Here is a 15,383-nt window from a genome sequence, read left to right on the forward strand (position 1 = left end):
GTCAGAATAAAGGTAACACAAAGTCCAAATCTTGACATTTTCTTCTGAGTCGACTGAATGCTCTGAAATTCAAAAGATTCTTCTAAATTTAAATTGTAAGTAGGAAGGTACGGTTTGTTACTTACATGTCTGGATTTTATTTTTACTCTAAGAGATTACATTGTCCACTTCTACCCACTAGTTCAAATACCACCAACTCTCTAGTTAACCTGGGCCCACTCTTCTTGAGCAGGGAATGATTCTGGTGTGTTTTTATGCAACATGTTCCCCTATTTGGGAAATTGTGCTCTGAATCTGACCACAAGTTATAACATTCGAAGGCTTCCTATGCTCTCTGGGTAGCTTTTTTGCTCACTCTCGTTTCTGTTCTTAACCATTACATCACTGTTAGTGCAAGAAAGGACTCTCAGGAAGCACAGAGTAACCATAGTGAACAACTCACCTGTTATCAGTTCACATGCCCAGTCAGGTTTTAGGCTCTCAAATATTTCAGATTTAGAAGAGATGGGTCCCTTCTTGTGGTTCACACCTTTTCTCTGTTCTTAGACCTCATCTAATCATTTCACGAATACTCTTTATATAGATGGAGAGAAAAGCATGCCAGTTGGGATAACGGGTCTTTTAGACACTGTCTCTGGGCTGAACATTCCAGGGGGATCTTGTTTTCTTTAGAGACTTGTTTCATCTGCCTGTCCCTTTATGGTTTTACTTGGCTCTGTTCCCACCAGTGTGTGTAACTTGAAAGGTGCCGAAAACCATCACGGCTTTCAAATTTTAGCTTATTTTGAAAACAGTGTGTTTTTAGATCTTGATTTGCTCAGATTTGTAATATCCCCCATGAGCTGTATGAAACTTCTATTTTTGAGTTCTTGTAGGGAAGACATAAGGTAAATAAGATGATTTTGTTTGGTTCTTAAGAAAATTTTAAACAAACGAAAACTTATATAAAGTCTGGAAATCCCAGCTCTCGGAACATTTGTAGTAGAAGTCTGCTCAGTAATTACAGTGTTTGAAAAATTCTGGCAGATAATTAAATTTTACCAGCTGCAAGGTGAAATAAAACATCAAGTTTCTTGGCTAGAATTAGAGTCTATCATTCAGTGTTGTAACACTAGTTTTCATGTTGATTAAAAAACTCTAATTCACAATTAAATATTTATTTGGCAAATAAATATTTGAAAAGTGAATTTTACTTGCTGAATGCTGTTTGGAAGATAAATACCTTTCAAAATACAGACTCTAGAGGGAGAAGCAGTAAATAGGTATATGGAACCACTGTTGGCAATAATTGATGGGGCATGAAACTGGGGCTGTGGATACCTGGGCTATTTTGTTGCTCTCTGCTGGGGTGTTTTTTTAGTGTGATTCTTGGGTTATAAATGGCAGGAATCGTGAGTGGAAAGCCAGGAATTTGGGATTGTTTTCAGGTCATTTAAAAGTAAGCTGTAAAATGTTTTTCGTGTTTGATATGTTCACAGTTTTGTTACGGTGGGCATGTACCAAGTAAGGCAAGATGTATCTGTGTTTAGGAGGTGGGGGAAATCCAAGAAAGCATGCATTAGTAGTTATTATATCATATTAGAATTTTAGGCTCACTAGGTTAAAGAGCCAATATGACTTTTAAGTGAGAGGTATTTGTGAGGGGTTAAGTATTTGGGTACAAGTATTCAGTGTACATAAACTGAGTTTAAAAATCACTCTTTTGGGAGTGCAACACTTGGACTTAATGGACAGAAGCTTCTTGACTTCAGGAAAATCACCTCGCCTTCTGGACATCCTCTAGATAAAACAAGGGGGATAAAGACAATGAATATGTTTTAAGGTTGCTTTAGCCTCATCAGAGGTTTGGTCCTAACTGTCTTCTGTGTTCAGAATGCATGACTTTCTCAGTAACTTGAAGCAACCTCAGTTTTATTCTTTTACAAACAGGCTCTTCTTAAATGTTAGTTGAATATTAAATTTTAATGTTAAATATGATTCTGTCTTGTCCTCTTTCAAATCTAACAAATCAAAATGGAACCGTAAATTTTGAAGGACCCAAAGGGTATTCAGTCAGCACCCAGGTATAGTCTCTTCATTCTTAAAATGTGTGTAAAATGTCTCAGAACAGCCATCAGAATGACTATTCTGCTGCTGAGCCCTGAGGAACATAAGACCATGTGTGAGAACAAAACATAGCCCAAGGGAAGAAGACTTACGGTATCAGGAGACATCCAGCACTACCCATGTGGTCACTTGTGGGTTCTGAGGATCAAATGAGGGACTTGTGAAAGATGAAGGTCACCTAGGCAGTAGTTAAGCAAAACTGTTGCTGCCAACGGTGAATTGAAGTTCATTAGGCTGGAACTATTTGCTTAAGTCAACAACAACAATGAAAGCAGTGTCAGGGCTGGAAGATGCTGGGGACAATCACAGCAAACAGGGCACATGGGAACCACAAGAAAGTGGTTTGTCACAGGTGGGGCTGCAGCGTGGGCCAGGCACCTGCTGACTCCAGACTGTGGCTGTCCCGGGCCTCTCCAGCCCACACTCCTTGCTGCCGTGTTTTGAATCAATTTTATACCATCAAAGGTATGATGAGACATTTCATTTCGTAACTTGTCTCAATCTTCCATCTGAATGGAGCCAATTTTCAGATAAGCAGGAGTGCTAATTACCAACCCCATCTAAATTTAGAAGTACTCTCAGAGCTTTGCAGAACTCATTCAGATTATAGGCCTCACTTAAGCTGCTCAAACAGGAATGAGAATTTCACTTCTGACATGGAGATGCAGAAGCCTCACAGCTCGCCAGGGTCCAGCCAGAGGAATGTTATTGTTCCTAGCAAAAATTGCGTTGTTCCTAGAAGGCACGTCGTTTACTTTTGTGATCACAGTCCCATTTGACGTTAGAAAAAAAATCAGATCATTGGAAAGCTGTCTTTGAGTAGCTGAGTGGTTTGGATGCCCAGTGCTAGTTATAGCAGGAGAGCTGCTCAGGAGACCCTGGAGAGAGAGACTTTAAAATTGCCAGTGGACACCAACACTGCTGTGTTCTGCTGGGCGCATGGGTAGATGTCAGGTTGAGAATGATGCAGCCTGGCCCTCACTGCTTCTGGTCTGAGTCTGGAGGAAGAGACTTGGGGGCTGATATAATCTAGAACACAGACAAGCGTGTTTGGACACTTTTTCCACTGAGCACAAGCTGCTGCTCCCCTCCCCAGTGTGTGTGTTAGCACTTCACAGGAGTTCTGTTAAGTCTCCTGCGTCCTGTCAGGCAGTGGGTCTGGGTCAGAGGGGTTAGTTTTTAGCAGACGTTTGCCAAGGTAATTAGTTCAGGGATCCAGCCAGCTCACCTTTCAGCCCCACACTGTGCTCGAGACATTATTCTGAGCTTCTCTATATTGAATTGTGTTGGTTCCTACCACTGCTTTTATGTAAGCCTCCCGGCATTTGTGGAGCTTGAACGGTCATGAATGAAAGCTCAGCTGCTTCAGAGGCAGCCTCTGAAGTGGGCAGAGGGGCTTCAGCATGCCTTTTGATTTCCTCCTGAGTGTGGTTGAGCTGAGAATGTTCCCATGGTGGGGTCCCCAGTTTTCACAGGGCACGGAAGGAGGGCGGTTTGAGAGCAAGCCACCTGGCTAATTTCCTTGGGCTGGTTAGGACAGAAGACCCATCCAGGGCCTCTAAAAATGGACCTTTATTTAAAGATTTGCTCCTGGTACTTTATTGTATTAGAGGTGGTCTTACTTCAAGGTTTTCCCAAGCTCCTTTGTATTTTAAATTGCAGCCTAGAAAGGTAGCATCACTGTTTGTTGGCCGCAGACTGAGTTCTCCAGCATCTTTCAGAAACGGGTTATCTGGGCTTTGAGAAAGGAAGTTTTTGCATGGCCAGTTCCGCATTGTTCAAGGCAGTAACACATCACTGAACAAATTGCCCTCTTGCATATGCTAATCCCACACTTAAAAGAACTCATTGTAACATGTTCTGATGCTTTAGCCCAAGGGGAGATGGGAGTTGAAGGGATGTCAGATCATGTCATGTGACCCTCAAATATCTAAAATGCCTGTTTTCTTTGGGTCAGCAGTTCATACTCAGCACATGTGAAGGAAGGTATCCTGTGTGGTTTGTGGAAAAGATTAGTCCCTGTTCCTGCTTTTGTGTGTGGGAGCTGGCCTTGCTGTTGAAGATTCACTGGCTGCAATTCCTGCTTTGGGTCTTAAATTTCAGTGCTCTTGGCAAGGAACACCAAATCTTATTTTCAACAATAAATTAAAAGAATTCAAAAGAGTTCCTTCATTGTGACTGTGGAAAATGTGATTTGCCTTTTAGGAAAGCATGCTGTTAATCCCACCCGCTCTCTTTGTGTCTTTTTAGAAAGGCCCACTTTGACTCTTACAGTGACAGAATACGTCTAATAGAGTGATCTCAGGTTTTGCTCATAGACCATTCGTATTCCAGACCAGGGAGTCTCAGTGGGAAAGAATAAAAACACATCCACGTATAAACAGCAGGCTCCCATTTCTCTTAAGAACAAACAGAACAGAGGAGCATTTTAAGTGAGTAGGGCCAGAAGGATCCACGAGGCTTTGGATGGCTTGATTGCATAATCAGGGTCTCCCTTTTAAGTGCTTAAATCTCTATAAATGTTTGCCATCTACGTCTTCTGATGAGAAGAATTAAATGGAATGAAAGGCTGTGTAGGTATCACCTTTCCAAATCGGCTGTCACATCCAGGTTGGGTTTTCATGTGTGCAGAGAGACTTGGGAAGAAATCTTTGATTGATTTGTTGTTTTTTTTTTTTTTTGGTCTTTCAGAGTAATTCCCTCTTGGTCCCAGACAGTTTAAGAGCCACAGATAAACGCAGAAATGGGCCCGAGTTTTCTAATGACATCAAAAAAAGAAAGGTGGACGATAAGGACTCCAGCCACTATGTAAGTAAATAAAGGGCTTGAAATAATATTTTGTTTGTCTTCTTGCTCACCTTTTAAGTGAGTCTATAAAAGATCTGATAATTTCACATATTTTAAAATAATGTATCAAGAGGATAGATTCTTACATTGTAGGATATTATTTCCCTCTCGAGCTGTAAATTGTGTATCTTCTAGGCTCAGTGTTAAATTTGGGGCTTTCTACTGCAGTTATTCCTAAGAGAGGATACAGAAATGTAGGACTAGCTTCATGGTGTGTGGTCTGAGCCAGCTGCACTGGCCCTGCTCTTATAAGGAACCTGTCTCACCCTTAGTTTCATCCTCTGCTCTCCACCATCTTTAAATGCTCAATTTTTGAGCCAGGGCCTGTGTTTTAATTTTGTCCCAGGCCTTGCAAAATTTGGTACCCTGTCGTGCTAAAATAATGAGGATAAGAATTTGATGTCATCAGCTGCCTTTTTGGATGCCATTGTGTTAATAGATTCACGTCCAAATTAGGTCTTAAGTCAGAGTCTGTCCTCTGCTACAGCGAGCGGTGCAGTGATAAAAGTCCGTGGTAAACATGGAAGAAACACTGGGGGCATCTTGTTCAAACCCTGCAGATGAGACCACACAGCTCGATGTGAGGACTCTTGATTCAGATCTGGCTAAAACCACATTCGTGAGGAGAGTAAACCAAGCCAAATGGCCATTGACTGTGGTCTCAGGGTCATAAACATTGCATCTGACAGATGCCTTGTCATTTCCTTGTGTGTCCGTGAGTTTCTATTTCAGGATGGACACATTCTCAGAAGCAGTGAGAGTAGAGGGTGAATTAAGCGTTTCCCGGTTGCCCCTGGAGGAGAACGTGTCCACCTCCAGCTGGCTGCTGTGCAGAGGTTTCCCCGCTGGACCTCTGTCTCCAGCTAGCTGGCACAAGCTGAGGGCTAGTATAGTATTTAGAAATGGGTAACAGTTCTTGAGGAGCACCTCAAGGTAGTGCCAGGTACTGTATCCTTCTATGTGGCTTGTTTCACTTACCTCTCAAAACCACCCTGTATATTTGGTACCCTCCCTCCATTTCATAGATAAAGGAATGGCAGCACAGAGCTTTTAAGTGATTGGCCCAAGGCCGGAATTAGTAGCAGATCCTGGAGACAGTCTGACTCTAGAATCCATGCTCTTGATAACCATGCTAGGATTCCCAAAGCAAGAGCCTAGGACTGGATGTTTTGCCACAGAATATTGGTACCTACTTTGTTCCATAATAATACTGTAAGAACCCAAATTGTTGATCTCCCCACCCCAGCCCAAGCCTTTTTAGTATGTATTTGCCCCTTATCTTTTGCCCAGAACTTGTGTTGCACACAGATACTTTAATATATGACATTGATTGTTCATCAGCATGACATACCAAAATTTGCACACTTGCCAATGATACAGTTCCAAGTTGCTCTGTGCAAGGCTCGTGTGGATGAATTATTTAATAGCGAGTGATGTAGACTCCATGGCTCTACATGACTTTTTCGTAACCTGCTGCTATTAGCTGTGTCTAGTTGTATTGGTAGTTGAGGGCATTGTATGGAGATGAGGATGGAGAATGTAGAGCAAAGGACTCAGACCTTAGATGTTTGATGGCAGATATGTACTGTACTGTGAAGGTTTATATTTGGGGGATGATCCGATACAAAGCTAACATTTACATTTCAGATTACTTAGGCACTCACTTCACAGTTCCGTTTTAAATAAATGAGTTGTTTGCTGCTTCTTACCAGTTGGTCTGTACATTACATTAACCTTTTTTTTTTTCTACATTTTTTTCCTAAAGGGAAACCCCTTCAGCTTATATTTTGTCACTGTCACCTGGGTTTCTTTCTTCCTTTCTTTTAATCAGTGTTTTTCATTGTTGTTGTTTCGTTTGGCTGCGCTGTGCAGCATGCAGATCTGGATCTTAGTTCCCTGACGAGGGATCAAATCCGCGCCCCCTGCAGTGAAAGGGTGGAGTACTAACTGCTGGACGACCAGCGAATTCCCATACCCTGGGTTTCTTAGTACCTGAAAACGTTTGTGATTTTCTGTGGGCTTTGTTAAGAGAAAGCAAATGTTTTTTAGTATTAAGTTTTTCTTTTATTGCATGAAAAAATACTTCTTCCACAGACTTATTTGAAATTACCCAGGTTTCCTCATTGGCTGTAATTTCTTGTTATTGCTAGTAAATTGCATGGGACCTTTATAACTATGACTAAAGCATATCTAGTCACACATTACTAAAGAAAGTCAATTGGGTCTCCCTCATATAACACTTTAGGTATGACTAGATAAAACATTTAAGACATGAATTTAGAGTTGGGGGTATCTTTCTAGCTGGACTTGGGGTCCACAGAAAGTCAGTGAGTTTGTACTTATACTGATATTTCTCAGACATTATTAGTGTATTCTTATTTGACAATGACATCAGTATAAGAACTGTGTAGATCATAAACCCCGGGGCCTCCTCCTTTTTGAGAATTTGGGCCCATTTGCGATAACCTGTTTTTTTGTATGTCCATTGTATGACTCTGCACTAAAGAGCATAGGCCTTTTGGCTAGGAAAGCTTCTTAACCGTAGTTCAGGGCTTCTTCAGCCTGCTCTGAACTTGATGTAGGGGTGATCACGTTATTAAATTGAACAGCTTTTTTTTCTGAAGCTTTTTCAAATTCAGTACAACCATGGAGTTTCCTCTGATGAGCCAATTTTATGGCTTCGTGTCAAGACCTTTAAAAGCCCTACTGTAGGATGCCAGTGCCCTCCAGATACTGCCATCCTATCTTCCTTCCATCTCAAGAATATTCCAAGTTGATTGCTAAAGAGCCAGCGTGAAGTTAGATTAGATCTTGGTAGTTATTTCAGCCAGTACTTAGCTTTGTTGTTTGTACTTTTTTTTTTTGCTTTATTTATTTTTTTGCTTTATATAACTTTTTTTGCAGTAATTAGTAACCCCATGGGAACAAGGTCCAAATTTGTCTTTGTAATTATGAATTGCCCATGAACACTAGAATTGTTGACAGCCTTCAAAGTGATACATGTAAAAGCAATGGTATGAAATTGTGTTCTTAGTTTGAAATCCGTTGGGGAAAGATCTCTTAAAGAAGGACATGTAGTTTTCGGATTATAAGAGATTCAGCTGTTGCAAACATTTATTGAGTCTTTACTGTGTGCCGGGTTTTACAAGTTGCCATCACCTGTATCCGCACTGTGACTGTATGGCTGGTGTGCTGTTGCAACAGAGTTCCTGCCTGGGGCTCTGCACCTCCCTGGGTCAGATGAGAAGGGAAGAAGGTGATCTTAATTACCAGGGCTGGCATTCTGTAAGGGAACCCGTAGGCATGTCCCAGGTCATTTTCTAGCCTGTCTGCTACCAAGAACTATAGGTATTTCATTGAGCCTCAATCCCTTTAGTAAATGGCATTAAAATCTCTCTCTCTTTTTTTTTTTTTTTAGGATAGCGATGGTGACAAAAGCGATGACAACTTAGTTGTGGATGTTTCTAATGAGGTAACCATTCTCTTCATCAAACTTTATTTTTAGAGCAACTTGTGAGAGAAAGGATGTGGAGCCACCATATGTTGGTCTTTTGCAACTTTACACATTAAGAATTTACTGAGTGTTCATAAAGCAGTAATGGTCTGAAAACAACACAAACTTGTTTCTTTAAAAAAATAATCTGTCTCCCTAACCATTTTGGATTCCTAAGTTGGTGTCTGGTGCTCCTTTCTGTCCTGTGCCCTCTGGGCAAAGTATGTGAGCATGAGGGGAGACACAATTGTTTCTAGATTTTTTTCTTTATGGTGTTTCCACCGGTGTGCTTGCAGACACCATCCTGTTCGTTTTAACAACAATATTAGGTGCATGTGCTCAAATCCCCCAAATCTCAAGGACTTTGAGCACTCTCCTTTAATTTGGAGAACTGGTATGGAAACAGAGTGTGTAAAGGGAAAGATCCATCTGTTGTGAGTGAAATCATGAGACCTTTGCTTGTGCTTCTGGAGGACCCCTCATCTCCCCGTGCAAGCCCCGCCCATTCACCCAGGGAAAATGGGATTGACAAAACCCGCCTGCTGAAGAAAGACGCCTCCAGCAGCCCGGCGTCCACTGCCTCCTCGGGAAGTTCCACTTCTTTGAAATCCAAAGAAATGAGCTTGGTAGGTCATAAGAACTGTCACTTGCCTATTTAACAGTTCGGTTTTCTTGGGGAACCAGAGGTTCCCTAATATATTTGAAATACGGGGTTTTTAATGACTGAGTTATAGATTTTTAAGGGTTTCAAAGTGAAACTCATGGTTCTTCTCTCTGTCCCTGGGTGATTCCTTTTTCCCTCTGGGTCGTCTCTTCTGGGCCATAATTGGAGCAAGATAAGCTTCCCTGCCTGCCTGCTTTCTTGGGGGATGTGTCTGTGGCACAGACTCTCTGAAACGTCTTACTTGACAAATGGTTTGAACACCGTAGGTCGTATGAAGTCCTTCACTTTCTTAAGCGGTGCATTTCCCCTGGTTTTAGACTGACCCGTCCTGTTGGGTCATGTTGTGATTGGGTTACCAGGCAGATGGTGATGTACTCAAGGTGGCACCAGAGGTAACCTGGAACTGGAGGAGGGATGAGGGTGGTACCAGGCCTATTCATGCTCTCAGTCATTCACCAGACATTGTGGAGTGTCTCATCTCTCCACTCACCGTAACTACACCATAGCAACTCTGCAGTTAATCCCTGTGTGGTCCCTCAAGGCATTATCCCATTTTACTGATGGGGAGGCAGGCCTCAAGTTGACAAGCTTGAGGAGCTTGCCAAGTTTACACAGCACATGGACTCCCAGGCCAGAAAGAGCTGGGGTCTCTCTAGCCTGTGTTCTTTGCTATCTCAGAGCACTTCTCAGACTGGCTTAAAGGACACGAAAGGTTGAGATGCAGAAGAAGGTGCCCTGTGACCCTGTTACCATCTTGACTCCCGAAGGCCTCTTACACTAGTGGGTCCACACTGTTTATGCAGGCAAATGGGTGCTGCCGCTGAATGCCAAAGAGTAATTTTCTTTAGTTACATCTCTTAAAATGATAGGGCTACTTCTAGGGCTTTTGCCTCTGAAATGCTAGTTTGCTTCTCATCAAGTTGATGGCTCAGCTGTCTCTCACTGTCAGTCTCAATCCCACTGCCACTAAAAGGCAAGGGTGGAAAGGTTGGTAAGGGGGTTCCCCCCTCTGATATTCTCGGTGATGGAGGCATTTGTTTCTGAGTGACCAAGAACTTTCCTCTGTGTGGTCATCATTCTTACTTGGACTAGATCCAAAGTCCACAAGCCTGATGGAAAAATACTTTTTAAAATAAAATCTACGGAGGAAGGCGTGTGATCATGTTCTGTGTCTCTAGCTAGAGTTTTAATTCTGGCAGGAAGAGGAAAGGTCAACATTTCTCACTCACAAGTTAATGCTGTCAACATTGTGTGGATTTATGAAAATTGGCCGAGGGAGTAGCTAGAAGGTGCCCAGTGTTCCAGCTGCTGTTGTGATAAATTGTGTAATATGGCTTGGATTAAAAATAATACTCATTTAATTTGTTTAATGATACCAGCATGAAAAAGCCAGCACGCCTGTGCTGAAATCCAGCACACCGACGCCTCGGAGTGACATGCCAACGCCGGGCACCAGCGCCACTCCAGGACTCCGTCCAGGCCTCGGCAAGCCTCCAGCCATGGACCCCCTCGTCAACCAAGCGGGTAAGGCATTGCCCCTCGTGGGCTGGGTTTTGTTTTTCTGTTTCCCAACTTGATTTGTCTATTCATCTCATAGGGCATTTCCCCGTGAATATGAGAGGTGCTTTCTGCCTGCCTCCCTCCTTCTTATCTCTGAAAAGCTATGATAAGAAACAGATGTTTGTCCTTGGGTTTCAGCAGCTGTACCCTGTTCAGTCTCCGACTGTTTACATTTGGCTTTTCTTTTATTTCCAAATAATCCAAATCCCAAGGACTTCAATAAAGTTTCTGATAATTATTCTGCACGTAAGCTCCTTACCAAACTATCATTGTGTGTCTGAGATTGCTAATGTTGACTGAAACAGCCGGTCTGGCCGGCCCCAGTGTGTTTCTTGTGTGCTTCAGTTGGCCAGTGTTCTGCTGGTACATCCCTTAGGAATCAGTGGTTTCTCTTCCAGGAGAAATTGGGAGGGTTTCACTGAGACTCTAGCCCCTGAGCAAACTCATAACTTTTCACTGTATCTTCCTCCCTGGGAGAGGGAAAATGTAATACCCTGGACCAGGCGGTAAAGAGGCCCCAGAATATTCCTCCTAAACCTGTGCTCTTGTTTACATAAATCCAGGATCAGGTTTTTATTTGAAATTGGTACCAGAAATGGAAAGTTCAAGCTGAAGGAGAAATCATGGATTTTTATCAGGAGAACCTTCTGAGTTTAAGTCAGAAGGTGGTGCATTCTGCCAGTTAGGTACAATAATGCTGCTTAATTCCCCTGGTTTCCCAGTGTTGTCAAGTGGATGTACAAGGGGGAAATGTGTGGGCAGTGCTCCCCTTGGAGTCCATTCTTTCCTGGAGAGGAGTTCAGCTGTAGGGAAGAAGGGACCGGGACCCTGTGTAGGAATTGGAGGTGATACCCTCCCCCCACAACACCCCCCCGGACCCCCACACCCCACCCCTCACCCCCCACACCACCAGCCTTCCCTCCTACTCTATAACAAGAGGCACTAAAGAGGGCCCTGAAATTGATGATCAGGCTGACCTGAGTGGCCAGGTGAGTCACTGTGGCTTGTGCTTCCTTGCAGCAGCTGGCCTGAGGACGCCCCTGGCGGTGCCTGGCCCATACCCCGCACCATTTGGGATGGTGCCCCACGCGGGCATGAATGGTGAGCTGACCAGCCCCAGCGCCGCCTACGCCAGTCTCCACAACATGTCACCGCAGATGAGTGCAGCTGCGGCTGCTGCCGCCGTGGTGGCTTATGGGCGCTCCCCGATGGTGAGGATGGCAGGGACTGAGGATGGATGCGGGTGGGGACCTGCGGAGGGCCAGCGCCTGGCAGCCCCCACACCTTCAGACAAAGACCCAGTGTCTCCACTGCTCCTTGTCCACCTTCATCAACGTGCCGCTTCATTAAGTTAAGGCCAAACACTTTTTGTTTTACTGTTTTTGTGGATGAAAAAAGGCAGTGTTTAGGAGCTCCTTCCATGGTTTAGGGGACATCTGGTTTTCTCCCACCAAAGTAGGTTTTTTTTTTCCTCTGGAAGGCGATGAAATGACTCAAGTAGCTCACAGAAGCCTTTTCATTCGTTTCTTGACAATTTTTTTTTCTCCTCTTTAATTCTTAGGAAAAAATATTTGAGAAGCTGTTATTTTCTCTTTCTGTGCTTATATTATTCTTTAAAACCAATTGCGTAACTTCGGTGTAAGCAATTATCTCAGCTCAACAGGGAGAAACACAGAGGGACTGAAGTTGTGGGGCAGGGTCTCCTCTTTGTCTGCCTTCTCCCACACTGTAAATGACCTCATGTTTGACCAGGAAGAGATAGAACTTCGAGTAAAGGGGAAAGTTGACCGTGTGGTCCTTGATTGCATCAGGAAAAGGGACTAGATTATAACTCATAGCAAATGAAAGTCCCCAATCATTTCTGTTGACTGTTTCAAATATGGGATGTGCATTTCTCTCCTCTCCCTTCTTCACTACCTCCAATAACTGGAGATGATATTAAAGTGCATCATTTTTCCCTTCCTTTTCACTCCTAGGAAAGGCTATGCAGCGGAGGGCAAGATCATTTAAAGCAAAGGGGGCAGCCGAGGGACTAGGTGTACAAAAAAGAGAGTCCATGTGTGAATTTCTAAGCATTGACTTAGACCAGTGGCATGAAACTGGGGGTGATTTTGCCCTCCTTGGGACATTCGGTCATATCCAGAGACACTTTTGTTCATCAGAACTGGAGGGTTGCTATGGGCACTTAGAGGGTAGGGGCCAGTGATGCTGCTAATTATCCTGCCATTCCAGGCCAGCCCCCAGCCAAGAATTTTCTGGCCCAAAACGTCAATAGTGCTGAAGTTGATAGTCACGTTGTCCTGCCTCAGACAGTGTATGTTCTTTGTACTTGTTTGAACAGGCAGAACATCCTAAGTCCACAGGATGTATTTACCATGGGAAGCTGGTTCTCAATGCACAGATGGATCATGTGCCATCCTACCTCCCAAAAAAGACGTGTGTCTTGTGGTATTTAGTGGAGGCAGTATTATTTCTTGCATTATAATTTTTCTTTTGGGAAACGTTAACACGTGTCCCTGTTTCTGTTGCTTTCGGGATTTCTGAGTTTCTAGTAAAAAGTTTTTAGAGGTGTCACAAAGTGCCTACCCTGCATAAACTGAGTCTTTGATGCCTTATTCTGTTTCCAGGTTGGGTTTGATCCTCCCCCTCACATGCGTGTACCTACGATCCCTCCAAACCTGGCAGGAATCCCTGGGGGGAAGCCGTAAGTACCTCTAACTCTTGGGTTCTGTTTTAAAGGCGGTTATTTAGTCACAGGTATCAGTGCACTAGAATTCCAAAGGGAGCACAGGCTTGGGTGTTTCCAAGGAGATTTCCAGTGTCTTTTCCTGAGAAGTGTTAACACTTTCTATAAATAGACACTGGGTAGGTGTCATGCCTCTGTCTTCTCACTGTGGGTGATCTCATGCATTTAGTTATTTCTGGAGAGAAGCTGTTGGAGACAGGGCCAAGGAGGGAGGTGAGAACCAGGGATGGTCGGTCCCCCTCACTTGACCCTTCCTCAGAAAGCTGCTCTGCCTTGCCCCTGGGTTAGAGGGTGCCTGTTGGAGGTTTTCCACAGGACTGTGTTGTGGGCAGTAAGCCCACAGACTTGAAGTCTCAGAAAAATGAAATGTACTATTTCTTTACCTAGCTCAGTGCCACCGCTTCCTTATTTTGGTGGAAGCAAGAGTTGTGTGAAATGTGGGGTAGTTCCCCCCGCACCCCCCAGTAAAGTTTTGCTGGGTGCCTTCCTCTGAGAGAGCCAGGATTATAAAGTATAACATGGCATGATGGGAAGCAGTGAGAGGTAGGTTAAAGGGCAAAAGAGCATTCAGAATTTGAAAAGCCCTGTGGATTCTTCTTCTAGGGTCACTGAAAACCACTTATTTTCCATAATATGTTAGTAATTAGAAATGTGATTTCAAATAATTCATAAAATTCTTCATTTTTGTACAAAGCAAGCTTGAAGTACGAGAGTCTGTCTTACTTCTCAGCAAACACTCTTGTTTCCCTAGGTAGAAGATGGCAGAAAGCTGATTCCAATTCACTGGTTTGTTTTTTTTTTTCCTCCCAAAAGAGGTGCATATCACAGGCCTTCAGTTTTTTTTTGTTTTTTGCTTATACCCTTTACTTTCAAACGGTTGCATCCAGCTATTACTTACACGTGTGTTGCATTCTGCATTATTTTGAGTAGTCCGTTCGACTGCTTGGTCATCCTTGTATGGTTTTTATTGCAGCCTTGCTTCAGAAGACAGAAATCCTTACTCTATCACCTGCTTTTAGAAGGCAGATTCCCACTGCTCCTCTTTTCTTGCATTTTGATATCTATTTCATGATAATTTGACTCACGATGAACTGAAGCTTTGGTTTGTACTAGGACCTAGTAGAGACATTAAGAATTTACAATGACATCTTGGCCCAGGGAAGAGCAGGACTGGGAAGTGGGGCAGTATTGCAAATACTTTCTTGGCTGGTAGATCTCTTCTGACTGAAAGGTTTCAGTGAACTACTGAACCTGTGAACTACTGTGTTGTACTTTGTTAGGAGGCCTTAGGTGCTTATTGGTATTTTTTACCTGCGGTTGCTGGCAAAATAGCTAGCTGTTGTGTGTCCTTCCGTCTGGTGAGTGGATAAAGCGCAGGTGAGTACTGTTGAGCTAAGAGACAGTCATTAATAGTAACTGATAAATCTTCAGGGAAATATTAGGCAACGAAGGCCAAGTTCAACTAACCGTTAGGGAAAGCCAGTTTCTGCAGTCAGAGCTGTGTGGGGTGTGTCCAAGACCCCACCCTGGATGTGAAATGTGGGAAAGGAGGGGTGGGGTGGGCAGAGCTGAGAGCCATAGAGTTGGTCCTCAAGGCTGGTATGAGAGATGGTTAACTCAGACTCAGTTCCTAACAATTGTGTGTGCAGTTAAACATCAAGTTTACACCTTCAGTGAACATGCGTCTTAGAGCCAAAATAGTCATGTTCTTGACTTGCCAGCACCTTGGACTTCCCCGTGTTCACGGCTCAGACCGCAACAGTGAACTGAGAGGCAAGGCTGGGAGACTCATGTGTAACGGTGGTTTTCTCCCATTGATCAAAAAGGGCACTGGTCTGTGGATCAGAGGCATCACTGCTTTCTAAAACAGTTAAGGTATTTTTGGATTCTCTTTCAAGATTAAGGTATTTTCTTTTACGATATTATGGGAGGAAGATCCAATTAATTGGTAGCAGAGGGAAAAAAAG

General features: G+C 43.5%; 1 protein-coding gene across 3 annotated transcripts in view; it reads left to right on the forward strand.

Annotated features, from left to right (window-relative positions):
* LOC101110740 (transducin-like enhancer protein 1) overlaps positions 1–15,383 on the forward strand; it is a 92,015-nt gene that overhangs the window by 54,204 nt on the left and 22,428 nt on the right. For all 3 annotated transcript variants that reach the window (XM_027964466.3, XM_027964467.3, XM_060410904.1), the window contains 6 exons: positions 4,798–4,914; positions 8,372–8,425; positions 8,920–9,072; positions 10,490–10,634; positions 11,691–11,881; positions 13,298–13,374. In XM_027964466.3, coding sequence (XP_027820267.1) covers positions 4,798–4,914; positions 8,372–8,425; positions 8,920–9,072; positions 10,490–10,634; positions 11,691–11,881; positions 13,298–13,374 — 737 coding nt within the window. The remainder of the gene's footprint in view (positions 1–4,797; positions 4,915–8,371; positions 8,426–8,919; positions 9,073–10,489; positions 10,635–11,690; positions 11,882–13,297; positions 13,375–15,383) is intronic.

Source organism: Ovis aries, chromosome 2 (genome assembly GCF_016772045.2).
Source record: "Ovis aries strain OAR_USU_Benz2616 breed Rambouillet chromosome 2, ARS-UI_Ramb_v3.0, whole genome shotgun sequence".
NCBI lineage: Eukaryota > Metazoa > Chordata > Mammalia > Artiodactyla > Bovidae > Ovis > Ovis aries.